This window comes from Aphis gossypii, chromosome 1 (assembly GCF_020184175.1).
Source record: "Aphis gossypii isolate Hap1 chromosome 1, ASM2018417v2, whole genome shotgun sequence".
NCBI classification, from domain to species: Eukaryota; Metazoa; Arthropoda; class Insecta; order Hemiptera; family Aphididae; genus Aphis; species Aphis gossypii.
Genome location: NC_065530.1, coordinates 9,650,185 through 9,669,520, shown reverse-complemented (window position 1 = coordinate 9,669,520; position 19,336 = coordinate 9,650,185). Strand labels below are relative to the sequence as shown.

General features: G+C 28.3%; 2 protein-coding genes across 3 annotated transcripts in view; one reads left to right on the top strand and one right to left on the bottom strand.

The window, feature by feature from the left end:
* Positions 1 to 286: 286 nt before the first annotated feature.
* LOC114123368 (protein Skeletor, isoforms B/C) overlaps positions 287 to 19,336 on the bottom strand; it is a 100,057-nt gene continuing 81,007 nt past the window's right edge. For both annotated transcript variants that reach the window (XM_050197762.1, XM_050197761.1), the window contains 9 exons: positions 13,308 to 13,488; positions 11,860 to 11,880; positions 11,350 to 11,528; positions 10,701 to 11,041; positions 8,624 to 8,800; positions 7,255 to 7,353; positions 6,941 to 7,096; positions 3,987 to 4,150; positions 287 to 2,278 (listed from right to left, as the gene is read on the bottom strand). In XM_050197762.1, coding sequence (XP_050053719.1) covers positions 2,108 to 2,278; positions 3,987 to 4,150; positions 6,941 to 7,096; positions 7,255 to 7,353; positions 8,624 to 8,800; positions 10,701 to 11,041; positions 11,350 to 11,528; positions 11,860 to 11,880; positions 13,308 to 13,488 — 1,489 coding nt within the window. In that variant the 3' untranslated portion in view covers positions 287 to 2,107. The remainder of the gene's footprint in view (positions 2,279 to 3,986; positions 4,151 to 6,940; positions 7,097 to 7,254; positions 7,354 to 8,623; positions 8,801 to 10,700; positions 11,042 to 11,349; positions 11,529 to 11,859; positions 11,881 to 13,307; positions 13,489 to 19,336) is intronic.
* On the top strand, positions 14,803 to 19,329 carry LOC114123367 (adenylate kinase 8-like). Its single transcript, XM_027986302.2, has 11 exons — positions 14,803 to 14,926; positions 15,519 to 15,654; positions 15,783 to 15,874; positions 16,634 to 16,733; positions 16,813 to 16,899; positions 16,986 to 17,080; positions 17,460 to 17,637; positions 17,775 to 17,857; positions 17,933 to 18,042; positions 18,241 to 18,448; positions 19,002 to 19,329. Exons 1-11 carry the CDS (start codon positions 14,867 to 14,869, stop codon positions 19,293 to 19,295), a joined length of 1,443 nt encoding a protein of 480 aa, XP_027842103.2. The 5' UTR covers positions 14,803 to 14,866; the 3' UTR covers positions 19,296 to 19,329.

Genomic DNA, 19,336 nt, shown 5'->3' with positions numbered 1-19,336 from the left:
TAAACACGAACGTCGACAAAAGTTGTACAAATAAGACGTCCGATATTATCGTCTATTTATATTATTATGATAATATAGATGCCGTGGTTATGATTTAATTTTAATTTATTTAATTATTTGTTTTGACTTTTGTTATAAGAAAGAAGTCGAACTACAGTAAGTATACTCGCGAAACTCTTCTCGTTGTTTTTTGACCACCATTATTATTTTGTTGTGCGAATGAAGTGAGAAATCTCGGAAATATAACTACCATTCCATCTATAATATTATTGTCTATTATTATGTGAAGACGACGACGAGGGGATCTCTTTTTGTGTGAAAATAATAAATTGCCAGCGATGCAGCTTTATACACAATATTGAATTTATGACTTAACCGTACTAAGTTTACAATAATTATATACTAAACAATTATTCTACTTACAACGATCTACCGTTAAACGTGCGTAATAATATTAAATTATAAAATATATGCCTTAACGTCTACAGCAAAAATCCACTCAATTATTAGTTTACTATGTGCATAAATGATTTATACAAATGATATGTTTGGTTTTGCTTGATATTCTTAATGTTGGGTAAATTGCGTTTTCGTTTTACGTTTAGCGTGTGAGATGAACGCCGCCGTCGCGCCTGTGTCTTTGGTGTGGTTTATTATAATAATAATATTTATGATTAATTGATGATGATTTAAAGAATTGCTCGTAAAAGAGCTGGCTATCGATATTATAATAATATTATTGTTGTATAGTGACAGACGACAGTCGACAGCAATAACAAGAATAATATACATTTAAACTATTTAACACCACTCGAATTTAACGGGATTACGTAAACGTATTTTTGTTTGTTGTAACTTTATTATCGGATTTTGTTCAACCAAAGCTGTCGTAGCTTACGTAATGTCAAATTCGATAAGACTATGGCGTGAAACATTCAGACATTCTGGGTATCTGCTAATTTAATAAAAGTGTTTTCGCTATATTATTGTAGCATTACAGATCGTCAATCCACAAGCAAATTGATAATTATTTTTGATCAAAAGTGTACCAAACTGTGGTTATAATAATAAATAATAATTATACTATAATAGTATATTATAACTTAGAATATTATTATAAAAATTATGATTTATAATATACTAAACAGCGAAATAATCGTATTGTTGAACAATAGTATTATTGATGTGATATTTTAAAGTAGGTATCACAATCTTACATTTTTTAGAAGTTTTATTTTAAATGGTTAAAAATTGAAAATTTAATTAATTCACGCGTTTACTCTTTTCCACTGGTTCATCTTTGTTGTCACTGTATTAAGGGTTCCTATAATGCATTATACTGTCTTCGATCAGATGTATCAAAGTCAGACTCGGGACGGGCGCAAGTGCATTTGAATCAAGTCACATCGGACGACGGCGGCGATCCAACTCACAAGTCGCGGGCGTAAAAACAAAACGCACACAATGTAACAATATAGGTATGCGACAGCGATCGGTAGAACGCGCGCATTGGATGTGTTGTCCTATGTCGTTATATTAGCCATTTAAGTATAGTTGAAACGAAACATCAATTTATTATTAAACATTCGTCTAAACGACGGCTTGTAATCCGAACACGCCGGACACGAAAACGTTTGATTTTTAGTTCAAAACGTACACGCGACAATAATAACATATTATATATATTTTTTTTTAAAATCGGACAAAAAATGTGGAGATACAACACAGAACCCGTACAGCGATCGACTGCGGCGGTGTGCCCAATCGTGCCCAAATGGAACGCGTGCTCCGAATAGAGACGGAGAAAAAAGTCGTAAAAACTTCTCGAGTAGAAGTGGCGAATATGAGTATTTTCATAAGGCCGGTAAGTTATATTATTATTATTATTATCATCGTCACGGTGAACAAACATGACGTTTACGTGGCCGGCGTTCGGAGATCGTCATGTGGCGGCGGCGGCGAAGACTCGGTCATCGGAGTCGTCATGTTAATAATATATAATACATATTAAAATATTAACGATTGGAGGGTCTTATTGTTATTGTTGTTGTGATCGAGCCGCCGCCGCCTCCACTGACGGTCCGTATTGTTTACCGGATCTGACGCATCACAGTAAACTAATCGTGAAAATCCGCTGGACGGCAACAGCGGTGATCAATATCGCGCACGTCAACGGCAGACCGCCGTGCTGTCTGGTCGCGGCGTCCTTGTCGTCTTTCCACTTGTAACCGGGGTCGACCACGTGGATTTTCCATCCCACGAACGGCTGAGAATAGCTCTAGAAAATCAAAAAAAAAAAAATCAAAATACTCACTACGCGTTAAACGGACTTATTATTGAAATACAAGCGCCGCGCGGGTGACGGCACGTACGTCATTGTCGCGGTCGATGTAGTTTGGCTGTCACCGCGTTTTTATATTTTTTTGCTTTATAAGTAATAATAATAATATTATAATTTATGATATTATGACGTATATAGTCAGAGGCGGATGCCGCAGTGGGCACATTGGGTAAGGCGTAAAGTATACCGGAGTACACAAGTGCACCGGAAATTTGACGCCGAAATAATATTATGTTGATCGTTTAAACTTTAAACGTTTAAAACATTCAATGATTTTTTTTTCTGAACAGGTATATCACGCTATTTATCACGACCAAACATTTTAGTCGTTTAAACGTGTTTTTGCGTCGGGACGACAAAATTACGTTTTATTATTATTTGTTTTAAATGTTGCCTACGCGTTACAATAGTACTACTAGGGCACGAAGTACTCGTATAACATTAATAAATTCTAAACTTTATATAATTTTAAACATTTTATCTTGTAACTTTATTGGCATTATAGTTTGTTATAAAACAATATTCATTAATTGTATTCGTTATACTGATAAAAAATATAAACTAATTAAATCGTTGTATTCAATTTGATTTTCAATAAAAGTGATTATTTTTAGAATAGTTTTAGCATACTGCATAGGTACTTAACAGTGTAACACGATAATATACAAAATAATAGTAATATGTACTTTAAGTATAAAGTAGGATATTAATTTATAACTGGTAACAATCAACTATAGTGTTACAAATTATATTATTATTTAAGACATAGTGTGAGGTTGATAAAATAATAGATAATGATTTGCATTATAGATTATTAGAAATTTTTAGAATATGTTTGTATTTTATTTTACTTATGTCTTATACTATAATTCCTAAAATATATTTTTTAGATTTATTTTTGTTGGATTTATTTTATAAAATAATTATGTATACATTTTTAAAATGTGTTAATAATTTGATTTATATGATTTATTCCTATTGAAATATTGAAACTACTAAATAACTACAAATTTAATGTTATGTGGTTATTGTTGATAAATAAGTTGAGAGTTGACTTCTGGAAATAAGTGAACAGATATTATGTTATTTTTGGAAATATCTAGCAAGTAGCAATCATTAGAAATCTCTAATTTTTTATATTATTCATTTCAGTACCTATCTATTTAAGACTTTAGAAGATAGGTCAACGTATAATTAATAATAATACAATAAATTAATTATACAACTGAAAAAATTAATTAAAATTTAACTTAGTTTCCATCTGACCGTTTTTTATTAATTTATTACCAATTTTCATGTTTTACATAATATGTTAATTTTAGAAACGATTTATATATTATTAAATATACCTACAATATTAAATCAATGCTGCCATAAGTTAAGTTTAAATTCTAATTGAAGCTGTGTAAATTAGAACTAATTTCTGGCAATCATTAGAAATCTTTAGAAATTCATAATTATGTATAAATTATTTAAGCGTTGTTTATTCTTTAACTATCAATCATGGATAATAGTATTACATTGTATACAGATTGTTATATTCATCTATTCAAAATTCTAAACACGATTTGCCATTTTTCCAGAACTATATTATTTGAAATTAAATTTAATAACCATAACCAAAAAGAATAAATGATAATTTCACCTGATAGTAGACCAGATCAGGTGTTTCTTCAGCGACCGTCCAATTTAGTAATCCCGCGTTACCATTTTCACATGACAATTTCAAAGAGTCAAAAAAGGCATCAAAGGTTTCCATTTCTGCCGAACGATCGTAAGACTTGAATTTAAACTCGCAATATCGACCGGCTAAAATGTAACAACACACAACATATTCATACAAATTAACAAAATAATTTAGTAGTTAAAAATTCATAAGGTTTTTGATATTAATATTTAAACTCTAGAGCTTGAAAATTAAATACAAATATAAATACAAATGTCTTCATAAATTGGTCATACGATGTTTTAAGAGTGTCAAAAAATTATTGACACATGCATATATTTTTATAAATATTTGAATTTAAGTTTTAATTTGGACAAAATTGGGTATTTAAACTTTAAATATTGACGTTTTATTGTTTTCTATAATTATTTTAATTACTAACTTATTAAGTTGTAAGCTACTGTTCTTAAAAAATATTAATTGCATCTACTTAAAAAAATTGTTTCTATTGTGTATTATGTACCTACCTATTAACTATGTTTATTGTACGAACAATGGGTTGCTTCTGCAACTTCTATACAATTTTTTAGGTATGGGTGATTAGATTAGATGATTAGGTGATTAGATGTTTGTGAAATAATTATTTATGATATAATGTCTCATATTAGTATAACAGAATAAAAACGAAGAATTATAATGACTAACGAATCATTGTATAATAATTAATAGATAATTATTAATCACCCAATAGAAATTAAAAAATGTTTACTAAAAAAAATTATACAGACGTTTGAAATTTTGAATATCTAATAATATCAAAATAAAAAAATCAACAATCTCATACCTAAACATTTAAATTTCTATCGCTCATAAAAAATTTATATAATTTAAAACTATTTTTTTCAATTCCAATCAAAAGAATTAAGGGATTTTGTATTATATTTTAAAGAATTTTTACATGTTAAAAAAATCGTATCATGTTTAAATAAAATGAAATAGAGAGATGTAGGTAATCGTTTTGCAATACAATATACTGCGTGTACTACATCGAGAACCGAGAAAATACGCCTTGGCTTGGCAATGATCGATTCTTCTGAGTACTCTTATGCGACACACTGCCACAGTAGAACGTAGAACTATACTTACTCTACAAATGGTGTGAATTGGTAGATGGATAAATATAAAATGAGTAATAGTTTAAAATGAATTTTAATTTATTGAGTATAGACACTAACTAATTCAGTAACTAATGAAATATTTTGGGTTTCTACAATTAAACTTTTTAAGTTACAATAAAAAAATTTAAACTGCTTTATGGAAAATTGTTATTTACGGAATTCAATATCGTTAAATCTAAATGTCATGCTTATAAAAAAAGTATTTGTAGAATAACGTTTAATTTGTTTATAACTGTAAGATAAACATAAAAAATGTTATTCAATTTTCAGACTTAAGGTATGAATATTCAAAAATGTATGAATTTTATATTAAAAAATAACTTCATAACTTAAACAACTTTATTAGTTATTTGACGAATTTCTACAAATAATTAAATTTAAAGTTTAAAGTTAGTTGTTTAAAGTTTAAATGCTATTAAAAAATTACCATAAGGAATCTTGTATTACATTATCAAGTATTTCTATGTAAAAATAAAAATTTCATCTTAGATATAACAATAAAAGTCGAAAAAGTACCTGTCACAAAAAGTCTTAAATATTTTGAACATTAAGATATGTTTAGTAATTTCTAATATTCAGTGAAATTTCAAGTCTATAGATATTTATTTTTGAATAACAATTAAAATATTCTGGGAATATTTACTTCTGAGTACTATATTATTATTTCAAAATATTAATTACAATTACATTTTCAAAGTAATTTTGAGGAGGGTTTTATACCACGAACATATTCACACGACTCCGTTCTGTTTAATTATTATAATAATTAGTTATAGTTATGAATTTATGATATAATTGTAATATTATAAATCAATTAATATTATATTGTTATATAGCTAATAATATAGCATATAAGTAATATGCGATTTTTGGAAAAAATAATTTCAAAGTAGTAAATACCGTATTATTAATAGTTCTTATAATTAATTACGAGTCATCTAAAAACTGAGACTGACCCACAATCTTCGCTTAAATTTTTTTTTATGTGTGATAATAAATCATTGAATTGAATTTTAACATATCCGTTTCAGTTACTTGATATTGAAACCTACTATACAGCAGAGCTATTTTTCTGGTTTTTTTAAATCATATAATAAACAATTTCAGGGCTAAAATTTTATTTCAGTTTCTGAGTAGAACGTTTTGGTTATATAACAATGTATGGATTTTAGATATTTGCTTTGTAAATAATAGTTAGTTTAAAATATAAATTAACAATAATAAGTGATTATGATGATAGTAAAAGTGCAATAAAATTCAAGCATTCTTAAATTAAGAGGACATCGCACTCGCACGTGTTTTCAAATATTTAATAATTTCTTAAAAAAAAATTTAAGAATAAATTAAAAAAATTAAAATATCGTGAGAGACCAACGAAAGAACACAGATAATGTTCTTATTAAAAAGTTTGATAATAGGTCAATATTCAGTCTAATATTAAAACTATAAAAGCACGCTATTGAAACTGGTGAACGAAAATGTATTATGTCGTACGTGTGTAAAACGGAGACAACACGTCATGCTGATGCGACGTTCTCTTTTAATTAAAATATGGAGATACCTATTAATAAATATACTTGTATAAGGAGTTGAAGCAATTTTAAATACTTTTAAGTGAATTTGGTGGTATCTCGTATCCAAATAGAATACGATCTACAAGCGTCAAATTTTTTTCATATGAATAATTTTAATATTATTATTAAAAAGATTTTTTTTACGTTTATGTAACCATGATAAAATAAATTCTAGAAATACCTGTAGTAGGAAAAGGAAAGCCTTCAGAGTCGTAGACGATGCCGGCAAAAACACGCTGTTTTCTCTGATCCGCGTCAAGTTTCTGTCCAAATCCTCCTTCACTGCTGTCTGTGATATAAAGCGGATGGTAGTGTCCGCCATTATTAGGGTCATTTCCTTCGGAATTGTTAATTACATTTGTTAGGTATTTACGTTTAAATCGATCTCATTAATGTTAAGCGAAAATTTGTAATAGTTTATACAAACAATGATTATTAGTGTGTGTTGTATGCACGCATACATATATAATATACAATATTACTGAATTAAATTACCTCCTTCGACAATAAATGTGTACGTCTGTTTCCTTTCTACAAAGATTTCTGGTATAAGTTTGTCGTTTATGTACCAGACTATATCGCCGGTCATTTGACCTAATTAAAAAAAAAAAAAAAAAAAACATTTGAGTTGTTAGTTAGATAATATTAAATTGTTATTAGATATAGTTTTAATTTCAATATATTTTCCGGAATATTATTTATTTAATTTTTAGTATAGTAACACACTTATTTATAAATGGTACTAAACGTTATAAAATACTTCTTAAATAAATATTTAAAAATAAAATTATGATTTTTGAAAATTATGAAACAAACTTGAAATGTTCAAGAGTAAACTGAATGTAAAATAAATAGTCAATAAATTTATTTTTGTTATTTTTTAATATTTGGTTTAACTGGGATAATACACATCGAATACTAATGATACCTAAATATATTTTATATTGTATACCTATTATTTATGATTATATGTAATATTCATAATTAAAATTCAATGTTTGCGTGTGTGTGTAACTGTGTAAGCGATCCACACATTTATTATGGTTTCCATTGGTTATAGACAATAAAATAGTTATTAAAACTATGGTTATAATTTTAGACCAAAACTTTATATCTGGTCAAAACCACCTAAATGATATGTTAAAAAACCATTTTTATAAGAGTTCACGGAATTTAAAATGGAGCAAATCCCCGAGCATTTAATTTGTCTTCAGCAACACTGTGTAGTAGTAGCTAGTATTATAGTATTAATATAATCTCCATAATTTTATTGTTTATTAATAATCAAAAACAAACGAACATTTTTAGAGTCTATATCTTGACAAACGCCAGTAGGTGATATAAATATAATAACTAATAAAAACATGTTAAAATCGAAATATTATTTGAAATTGGTAAAAAACGAATATCTTTTTATCTTTTTATTATTCAAACTAACCCATAATATATCCCTAAATATATGAAACCAAATTTCTTGATTTATTCAAAGACATCATGTATTACTTAAATTAAATGTGTTGATTTTAAAAAGTTACACTCACATATTGTCATAAAAAATGATGTGAATAGTTAAGATTTAATAAATTAGATGTACCAAAGGTATGATGGTTATATTATATCGGTTAATTTTTTTTTAAATTGTTAAATTGTTGAATATTTCATAAATAAATAAATAAAATAGTTTGTTTATTGCCTATTCGCCGCCTTAGATTAAATATTCCGGCGGAAGGCAAACTTAAACCAAAACATTTTGAGTCAATATGTCAGTTCATAAACCATATTATAAAGTACTCGAAATTCGTATATTATAACGAATACTTCGATTTATGTAGCCACAGTTATAAATGTTAAATTATATTCTTACCGGTAATAGCCATGTAACCCCGAGAACCACCTGATGGTCCAAGCTTAGCTCTAAACTCTTTCTCGCCAATGATAATGTTGGGTGGCCACGCGGACCGCCCCATGTCATCGTCAGAATTGAATAGGGAATACGAGCATGAGTAATCGTCTTTGGCGTTGAAATTGATTTTTATTTCCTCTGTAAAAATCATTAAGGTCATTATGGTCATTAGTCATAGGCGGTAATAGGGTAAATTCTTTTATTTTTTTACCTAATTTGGAGGAAGAGACTAATAATTTAAAATATATAAATACGACGTTTAACATTTTTTATTAATTAGTATTTTAAATTACAAAAATTTGTAAATGATTTTTCAACTTAAAAATTATAAAATATAAAATTTAAATACCTAATGCTTAAATTTGGTCTTGAAATAAGCCACATCCCCTATTTCCGACATAAGATTTGGTACAATATATTATAATAATATGTTCTTTATAGGTATCGTTTTGGTTATTATATTTGCAATAAATTATATAAATAACTTATCAATTAAAACTTTTAAATATATTAGGGTAGAAAAATATAAAAGTTTGGTATAGTATAACTTACTGTAATATAAATATTATAATGAATAATTAAATTACTCGTTCGGAAATTATTATGAATATAGATGCAACTAAATTGCCCATACATATCTCCGTTTTATCATAGTTAATATATCATTATTAAACGTGTTAACGAATTAATGTAATATTATTTTAAGAAAATTGTACTCTATTATAATTATAATTTAATAACATATGTTAATCATCGTTAATTTAAACTAGTCTTTTATAAGTTTTGTATACTAAAGTCTGGTTTATTTTTTTAATAATTTAATTATTAAATTTTGGGAACAAAAATTGTAATTATTTTTCGTTATCTCAACTGATTAATCGGTTACCATATTTTATCACATAACATAATAATATAATGTAATATATTATATATATAAAAAAAAAGTTCAGTTTAATATTATATAAATGATTTAAATATATATTTAGTTTTTATTTATGAGTGTGTGTGTGTGTGTGTGATGAAAGATCAATACGACGGTGGTTATGAAGATTAAATTAACTCAACTAATTAAAACTTCATTGTTTTGATAAATGAATGACGAGCATTATACAAATTGTATTCGTAAAGACAAAAAGAATTTTGAACAGCTGTCTCACAGGAAAATTATTATTATAATATATTACATTATGTATGTATGCATGTAAATTAATAATTATATAAAATTATAATATATATAACAAAATACTCATTCACGCAGTACCTGAGTACCTATATTATAAATACTACAATATAATGCATGTTTGTAAAACCCAAAGTCAAATATATAATAATAATTGACTGTGTTATACAAACGAGTGTAAATTTGGTTATTGTGACACAGGTGTTTGTGTGTGTGTGCTTTTTCAAGAGCGTTTTGGCATTGAGTGATAAGTGCCGATTGGTTTTCATTTCTCGAAATCGTACTCAAGTATTTCGAATCAAATGGGATTTTGATATAGACACGTTAAATCTGTATTTGTGTATAAACAATAAACGTATAATAGGACAAACAACACATTTTGAAATATCCAATAACGTATATATGTACGGATATGTTGAATCGGTTTATGCTTTATTCAAAGAATCGTTATTTTCTAGTAAGACCGCCTCCCTAGAAAAATATACATAACATTCCACTGGGCCCCTTGAAATCTTCCTTCATCTTCCCTGAACACTAAAATATGTGTTTTTAACAAAGTGATAAATAGTATAGATATTATTATATAATCTTATATCATGACAGCATTTATGGTGTTCAATTTTTCAAGTTCTGAGCGGAGCAATGTATCATGTACCTATGTATTTATTGATTTTAAAGTGATATATATATATATTGTGTCAGCCATTTACCCTTTGAAACAGTAAAATTTTTGGGATAATTTTAGGTAGACAATTTTAAAAATAATCTGATAGATCAAAGACAAAACATTATAATATCCAGATTTTAGAAAAAAATGGATTAACCTTAACCATTGTTTATACGAAATTAAAATCTAACCTTTGGTCATGTCCAAGTCGTCATGCGCTCCGGGCTGGTCAGAACTTCCTAGAGGGCCTATGGCTGCTATGACCATTGCGGCGGTATCCAAGGGCACTTGCTGGTCGTTGATGGCCTCGTTAGTTTGAACCGGTCGTCGGTAAACGACAGACGTAACGCCGTTACGCCGAGTGCCGGTTACCAGGACCGCATCGTTCCGGCCGCCCAGCCGCTCGTCCTGACATACGCCATTCTTGCCGTCGCACTCGGTGTTTGCAGACAGGTAATAGTCTTCAGCGTGAAACGAATTCTTTTCTCGATTATAGAACACCACCACCACGTCACCACCGAGCATCGTCATCCTATCAAAGTTAAATTAATAATATTTTATAGTTTATTACAACGAAATTTCGCCAGTCATTTTTTTAAAGTTCAATATGGGCATTTTTTTTTAAATATTAGTAAATTTTTCTATGATAATATTTCAGAAAAAGTAATTTTTATTATTTTATTTCAATATCTTATTAGGTGTTAGTATGTAATGAATGATAATAATATTATCTAGTATAGTATTTATTATACATTTAATCATTGATATGATATTTTATAATTAACACGTCATAATTTTTAAAGTATTTTTAATATGATAAATGAGGTGGAAGGTACTAACTTATTTTGGTTACCACTGAGACCAAATGCCATGTATTGGTTTTCACGTATTTTACCGGTCAACTGAACTTGGACCCATTCATTTTGTACTTCCCAGTGCACTTGTAGTTTACCGGGTAATAGGTCTCGGCAATTGTTCATGTCCCAATGTCCTTCGGGATCTGAAGTAGTACTGCTCGTCTAAAGTAGTATAAAATTCGATTGTTTGTTTTTTATTATTTTTCTGATTTCTGTAGTGCATTATTTTTATTTTGAGTAAACTCATAATGCATAGTATGATATCAATATAATAGCTACTTATTCAAAGTTTATAATTTTTAATATGATTAAATAGATGAAAAATAGAATCAAATTAGAGCTAATTTATTGAATCCGAATTTGAGTTTAGTAATAAATTTAATTTGTTCTGGGTTTATTAGGGTTCAATAACTAATAATTCTTCAAAATTGAACTAAATAGATATTATATATACTAGATTAAAATTAAAAATATCATTAAAATTTTTACTTACTGGATTGTACCACCATGTTGGCTTTAAATCCAAATTGCAGCAAAAAATAAATATACACAAGTCAATAACGATACTATAATAAATGATTTAAGAAAACAGCTGTATTATTAATTTTACAAAGATCTTTTCGTTAACTAACCTCTAAAACATAGCTTAAAAACAATTGTGTGCCAATAAACAAACTTAGGTTAATAGTCTTCTATATACTCAAGGAAAATAATATATTTTTTAAAGGCAATTAAAATATTTAAATTCATAAAAGTTATAATATGTTATGATGACGTTTTGTTACCAAATTGTTTCATTAAACAGATTGAAACCTTTATTATAAAATATATATATATATATATAATATATATATATATATAATATATATATATATATAATATATATATATATATATATATATTGATTTTTATTTTTATTTGACTTAAAATATAGAATATTTCTTTCGTTTTTTATCATAAGTTATTTTTTAATATTAGTTATAATTTAAAGACTCAATTGATAAAATTTAATGTTCTTTTTGAATATTCCATTTTTTTTTTAGGTATTTAAAATTTAAATGGTCAACTGTAATGAAGTTACGCTTGATAGTAGATAAAAAGAAAAAAAACTAAATTACTTCGTTTTTTTTATAAAACTAATATAATATTTAATATTCGAATAAATGTAAAAGTTTATACTTTCACGGAAACGTAAACTTAATAATTTAAAATTAAATCGAAAGTAGAAAAAAATGAGAAAATAATAACTGAGAACGTTTGAATATAATATTATGTATAAATAAAAAGTTCTAAACTAAAGCAATTTTCTTGAAGACTCAATATTATTTACAAACACGTATTTTTATAGGTATACTGTAAAAATATCCCATTATTGTATACTTTTGTCCCCCTGCCAAAAAAATTTCAAAATCAAACTGCTCTAAAAACGATAATAATAATAATAAATAAAAAAAACTCACAAATAATATTTGTAAATCATAAGTAGGCTGTTGTATTAAAAAATATAAAAAAAATAAAACTAATAACAAAACGAATAATAATAATAAAAAAATTAAAAAAAAAAAAAAACAATACGTCTTTATCAACACGATTATAATATTATACAGTTACTTAAACGAAACGAAATAATAGAATAAAATGATGTACAATATAAAGATTTACTTAGTGCGTAGGTATATATACTCGTGGGCGGGGGGGGGGGGTACAATTATGATTATATTATATTATACTATGTCATAAAACATGATGATAATAGTGGTCGTGGTATCGCGGTACCGGGGCCAAGACTTCACGATTGGTCTGCGGGTACGGTGCAAAAACCCACGGCGGCGGCGGCTGCGGTGGCGACCACGACTGATGGCGCCTCGGCTTTTTGGTCGGCCCAACAGTCGTCGGCCTGCCCGAGCTCCGTCCGCCACCGCCGTTGGCTCTACTACTCACGGTGAGCTTGGTCTGCCCCAACGCGGGTGGCACGTCCAAGTCGTCCGGGATGTTAACGTGGCCGAAATTGTGCGTGTACTGCACGCACCATACGGCCAGCCAATCGATCGAGTGCATCGTCAGGCTTCTGGGTAATTGGATTTCTATGTCTTCCCCCTGGTAGCCCTTCAGCGGTTCCAAGCTGAAAATAAAAATAAAATATAATACGCATTACATAAAAACGTGCGACCAGAAAAACGACATTGTTCCCGTTGTACTATATTATAATAAATAATAATAATAATTTATTGGTAATACATCCACGAACACTGCACGCGACCGATGGTATATTTATGTACAGGATATGATTCACCAAACTATAATAATAATAACCCTTACATTTTTCATTAAATAATGCATTTTTACTTTAGAAATACCATAATTTTAAATTTTTGAGATTTTTTGTATTAGTATTTTTGACAGTTAAAACTTTTGTTTTCTAATGAGAACGTTCTTTTTTTCTGTAAATTATTATTATTTTTTTTTTTAATACACTTTAATAAAATTTGAATTATAATTTATAAGTTTTTTGATTATGTAAGTGTTTTTGTTAAAAATTAAAATTTTTAAAAAATGGTTGAATAAAAATATAAAATATTTCCATTATTGGATCTAGTATTTATTATACTTGAGCCATTTTTAAAAAAATTATAAATATTAATATAATATTAGAATTATTTTAAAATTACCACAGCTCTCTTATCTTTAAAACTTATCATCTATAGTACACAAAGTTTATAACCTCAAAACTATTCATTCGAATTTCCATTTTAATACATAAAGATTTTTAGAAAAAATATCCAATAAATAATTTAAAATAGAAGGGTGGAGCGTTTATTTGAAAATCAGAAGTTTATATCTTCACAAAATACTCTTTTAGTAAGACAAACAATTTCAAGTATTTGAAAATATTATGGTCTTTAAGTATACTTAAAATTCCAAATAGGTATTAAAATATTAAAGAAGAAAAAAGGGGCGAATAAACTTGGTGCTCAGTGAATCAACTTGTATAGTGTATGGTAACATAAAATATTTTAAGATTTTATGAAATGATGTTAAAACATAATATGCCTATTAGTTATTACAATGGTTATATAGTGTTAGAATATACGAGTATAATATTATTTTTATACTAGGACACCGGATAAAAATTATAACGTAAAAGATTGTGATTGATCACAAGAGATGTAAGTAATTAGGAAATTAATTTATTATAAAACAGGTAATGTTTTAGAAAATACAAGACATTTTTAAATTTTTACAAATTTTAAAACAAATATTAACAACCATAGACAAATAATATTATATTCTTGACCAACATAAATACAAATTAATTAAAAAGCTTTGGATTTCCTCTAATATTGTAGTTGATGATAAAATAATTATGTTGAATAACGGTTGCCATGTGCGACAAATATAATAAATTATATGGCATGTGCATCATTCGTCGGAAGAAAAATACAGCAACTAACGTATTCATTTTTCGTAACTGTTTACCATTTAAAACATAAATCTTGGAAATGATCAAAGCCAGGCAGATGAGTTACTTGGAAAAGCACAGGATTTACGAAATGTTTAAGGTACGTACACACGAATCAGGTATTCTGCAAGCGTGTGTATAATACATGTTACAATACGGCCCTTAGAAATTTAAAATAACTTTCGTTGTATGGTAATGTAACTATGTAAGCTAATTAATATCACAATGTCAAAAATCTGTTAATTGTAATTTCAAAAATTTATATTAATTCGTAATTGATTTTTCAATCAGTAAACATTTTCAAACTCAGTGTCATAGTTTCATCTATTATTTAAAATTTAAACATCAATAAATACCTATTTTATAATGAATATTTAATATTTATTTTTGTTTCTTTCCAATTATATTCAATTAGGAACTTATTAAAAAAGGGACCACAAACAGAAACGAAAAAAATAATAACGATTTCAATTATACCATTTATACCTCATACTTAAATGAGCTTAAGTGTCTGAACGTATGGGTGGTGGTAAACGATTTCTCGAGAAAATTATTATATTTATGTAAATCTTTGTTTGGTTTTTATCGGCTTAAAATAGTTCCTAGTATATACGAGACTATGTATAATAGTGTTGTAATATTTTGAAAAAATAAATATGTTAACGTTATTTTTTTTTTTTTTTCGTCCCTAGAACATAGTCAAAGCACTAGTCATGTTTCAGCCCCCGGACCCTTTACGGTTCGTCGCGTGGTATTTGAAGCGCCGACGTTATGTGGACGTACCGAAAATCCTGTTGGTCGCTCCCTTCGATCACCGGTTGGATACAGGTATATGCGGGTGAAATCTCCCCTTACAGATTACACTCATCCATACCCGTTGGGAGTTGGGGTAGAGCTTATGTATATCGTGAGCCGCAATCTTGTGTAAACATTGACTACTCGCCGATTTTGTTTAGACAAAGTATACGTTGCACTCAACATAGCCAAAAGCACCGGAGTGGTAACCATCGATCGGCGGAACGTACTACGCAGACACCGGAAAAAACGAGTTCGTACACACACGAGATATTGAACATACGCCACAAAACGTATTATGTGTACCCAGTACCCATTACGATATTTTTATGTGCGCGTTTCTATTATATTTTGTATTCACTTGCATATTATGTCCCATGTATATTTTCTGCAACGTACTTGTTGAAATTAGAAAATATAGGGATATTAATGTCGTGTGTATGTATACCTGTATGTAAAAAAGCGGAAGAAATGAACAATAAAATACAAATGTTTTCATTTCATTTACATTTGAAAAATACTATCAAAATATAGTAAAAATACAATAACGTAGGTAGAATCTACAGAACGTGATGATTCAACGAAAAAAAAATTATCGAATACAACAAAGATATATTTTGTGTTTGACTATAGGATATAGAGTTTTAAAAATGGTTTATCTTATCCATAACTTTTTGTTTTAAATGGAATACAAATAACAGTAAAAAAGGTACTTACTTTAATATAATTTTATTTTTTAATTGCGTTTTAAACTTTATAGTATCAATACCGTAGTTAGTTTATTTTTATTAATAAAACCTATAGTGGTTAAAGAAAAATTGACTTTTTGTCAAAATAAAGCGTTTAAAAATCAATACTTTAATATACGTACTTATATAAACGATATTATATTATATTATATTGATTAGGAAATTTTGAAAGCGTATTTGCGATAAATGTACAGTTCTAATACCTTATTATATTGATATTTGATATTATTATATTCCATATGAATTATTCACGTATGATTTAGACAGACGATGATGACAGTTGTGATTCAACGGATTTTATGACCATGTTGATGGAGTACATGAAAGCAAAAGGAGCCTCGGAAAAAGGATGGATACTTTTGGGTAAATTAATAAGAAAAGTTTTAAATTCTTAATACATTGACATAATATTTGACATTTCGTATATTCTTTACGTTTACAGATATCCCAAATAGTAATAAAGAAGCAGATATGATGATAAGTCTTGGTATTCTACCGACACACACAATCGTGCTGGATAAACCAGCAGGTAAGACGGTTGTGAATTTCACAGTTGAAATCGTTTATAATGAAATAATATTAAATCAGTATACTAAATACAATTTTTGTTTCCAGGTTTATGCGATACTCAAACAAAACATGACAAGTCCAATCTAATTTACAAAAACTTAGAATTTGAAATTAAAATGAAATTTCGATTCACGTTAAAAGTTAGATTACTATATTATTCTATTATTATAAACTGTATATGCATTGAGGTACATTGTACTGAGTTTAAAAATCCGATGCACTTTGTATGAAACTGTTTACTTAAAATCTTTTTTTTCGATAACAATGTTACACAATAATTTAGGTATAGTTTCTCATAATTAAATTTTTCAAATCATATAGTTAAAAAGCAGTTTTATTTTATTTTGTAAACACTTTAAAAACGAAAACAATGTAAAATATTAAAAATTATTTAAAATGGTACTAAAATGTATGATTAGTTTTCTTGCCTATGCGCTAAATAATGCACGTTTTACGTGTTAATTAATTAAACATTTACTTATGTCAGTAAATACATATTATATTGATTAATTTGGATAGGAAATAAATGTACAAGGTAAATCAGTCGACCAGATAACAGAATTGTGTCTGGATCAAATACTACGTCAAAAACCGTCTGATGTTCCATTTGTGCCTAAAGTGACAATTATCGGCCCAAAAGGATCTGGGCGTTTTCTTGTGGCTAGTGCTCTATCCAAGAGATTCAATTTAGTCAACGGTAGGTTTGATGATGGGTAGGAAAGACATAGTGTAAATTAGTCAAACCACTCCCTTGATACTCGCTTTATGACATTATCAATAAATAATAATTATGTATAACATACTATTACCATTTAATGTGTGGTGTTCTTGCAGTGGATTTCGATCAAATGTTGGATCAAAAAGCAGCAACCAGTAACAGAAAAATCGCCGAAGAAACGGCACACGAGTGGTTAAAAGTATAAATACACACATAAATTTCAAAAAGATGAAAATTATGTTAATACTTCATAAAGTCGCTTATTTTGTTTTAGAAAAAACTAACAGAAGACAGTTGTGTGGAAAATGGTTACGTGATCAAGGGTTTCCCGCGTACGAGAGCTGATTTTGAATGGTTGGATTCTACCGAAATGGCTCCAAATCGGTATAATATTATGTGGAGTTATTATTTTAACAACAAACGGAATGTTCTTAGTTAATTTTTGTGTTTAAAAAAATCTAAGCTTGGTTGTTTTAATAACGAACTAAATAATTATATTTACATAAGACATTTGCAGAGTTTTCTGAGTACCTAATTAACAAAAAAATCACAGATTGTCGAAACGTTTTTTTTAACCTACAGAGTCATATTTTTGGCAACCAGTTTCCCAGAACTATATAGTCGTTTCAAGAACAGGTGCTTGGTCAAAAATACAGGAGCCATTATGAGCCTGAATCGAGCGGTCGACGAGCTAAAAGCTGGTACGTTGAAATTCGAACATCTAAGTCGGTATCCGTCGAATTCGGGAAAATTTCTGTGCGAGTTCAAAACGTACTGCAGACATTTAAAAGTGAGCATATAATCAATATAATAATATGTATTATTTAATTATTTCATAGCTGTATAATATAAGTAAAATGTGATTGTTTATCACCATGTTCAAATATCTGTGCAATATTATGTATAATTAATAATTAGTCATGTTATAACACTATGATAATCATTAGGGCTCTCATTCAGTACCTATATCTAAAAATGTTTAAACGTAAATTATAAAACTTAACATATCACATTGAACGTTTAAATAATATACCTACTCAAGACGTCAAATTATAAAGAAAAATGTGAAAAACAGATTTTAATATACTTTGTTGTTGTTAAAGATAACCCTCGACATCGAGGCAATTGGAAGAAAGAACATTTTTTTTATACTATTATTTGTATGTTAGTATAATATGTAATATAACTAAAATGGTACATTTTTCCGAACTTAGTTCAAGTTACTAAAATCTACAAAAAAAAAAAAAAAGGTTAATAAAAAAATATTAAATGAGTAGCTCCATTGATGATCGTTTTAATATTATTACAATATCGATTGTACTTAAAAAAAAAATACTATTTAGGAAATGCTCTATTATTGCGGAGACAGTTGTTCTATCGTCACTTTTGGTGATTCGCTGTGCGACAAGGTGTCGACGTGCGTCGTATCCGCGAGTCCGGCAGCCGGTCCGAGACCTCGCGACCGTATGCCGAGTCGACTAACTGACAGCCTCGCCGAACGGATGTTTTTACCCTCGGGATACGAAGACGTCTGTCGCGAGCCCGAATTATCCGAAGCTGCACGGGATCTACTGAACGCCCTCATCGATCGGGACGCCAAACGACTGGACAATCTCGGTTTCCATCAGGCTGTTTAAACAACATGGTCTGCGCGAAATTAAAGTTTTATACGCCCACG

Bases quoted from the DNA above. Each gene is read 5' to 3' on its own strand.
- LOC114123367 (XM_027986302.2), top strand. From the start codon at position 14,867: ATGATCAAAGCCAGGCAGATGAGTTACTTGGAAAAGCACAGGATTTAC. The intron at 14,927-15,518 runs GTACGTACACAC...TTTCGTCCCTAG, and splicing joins GGATTTACGAAATGTTTAAG to AACATAGTCAAAGCACTAGT. The intron at 16,734-16,812 runs GTAAATTAATAA...TTACGTTTACAG, and splicing joins AAAAGGATGGATACTTTTGG to ATATCCCAAATAGTAATAAA.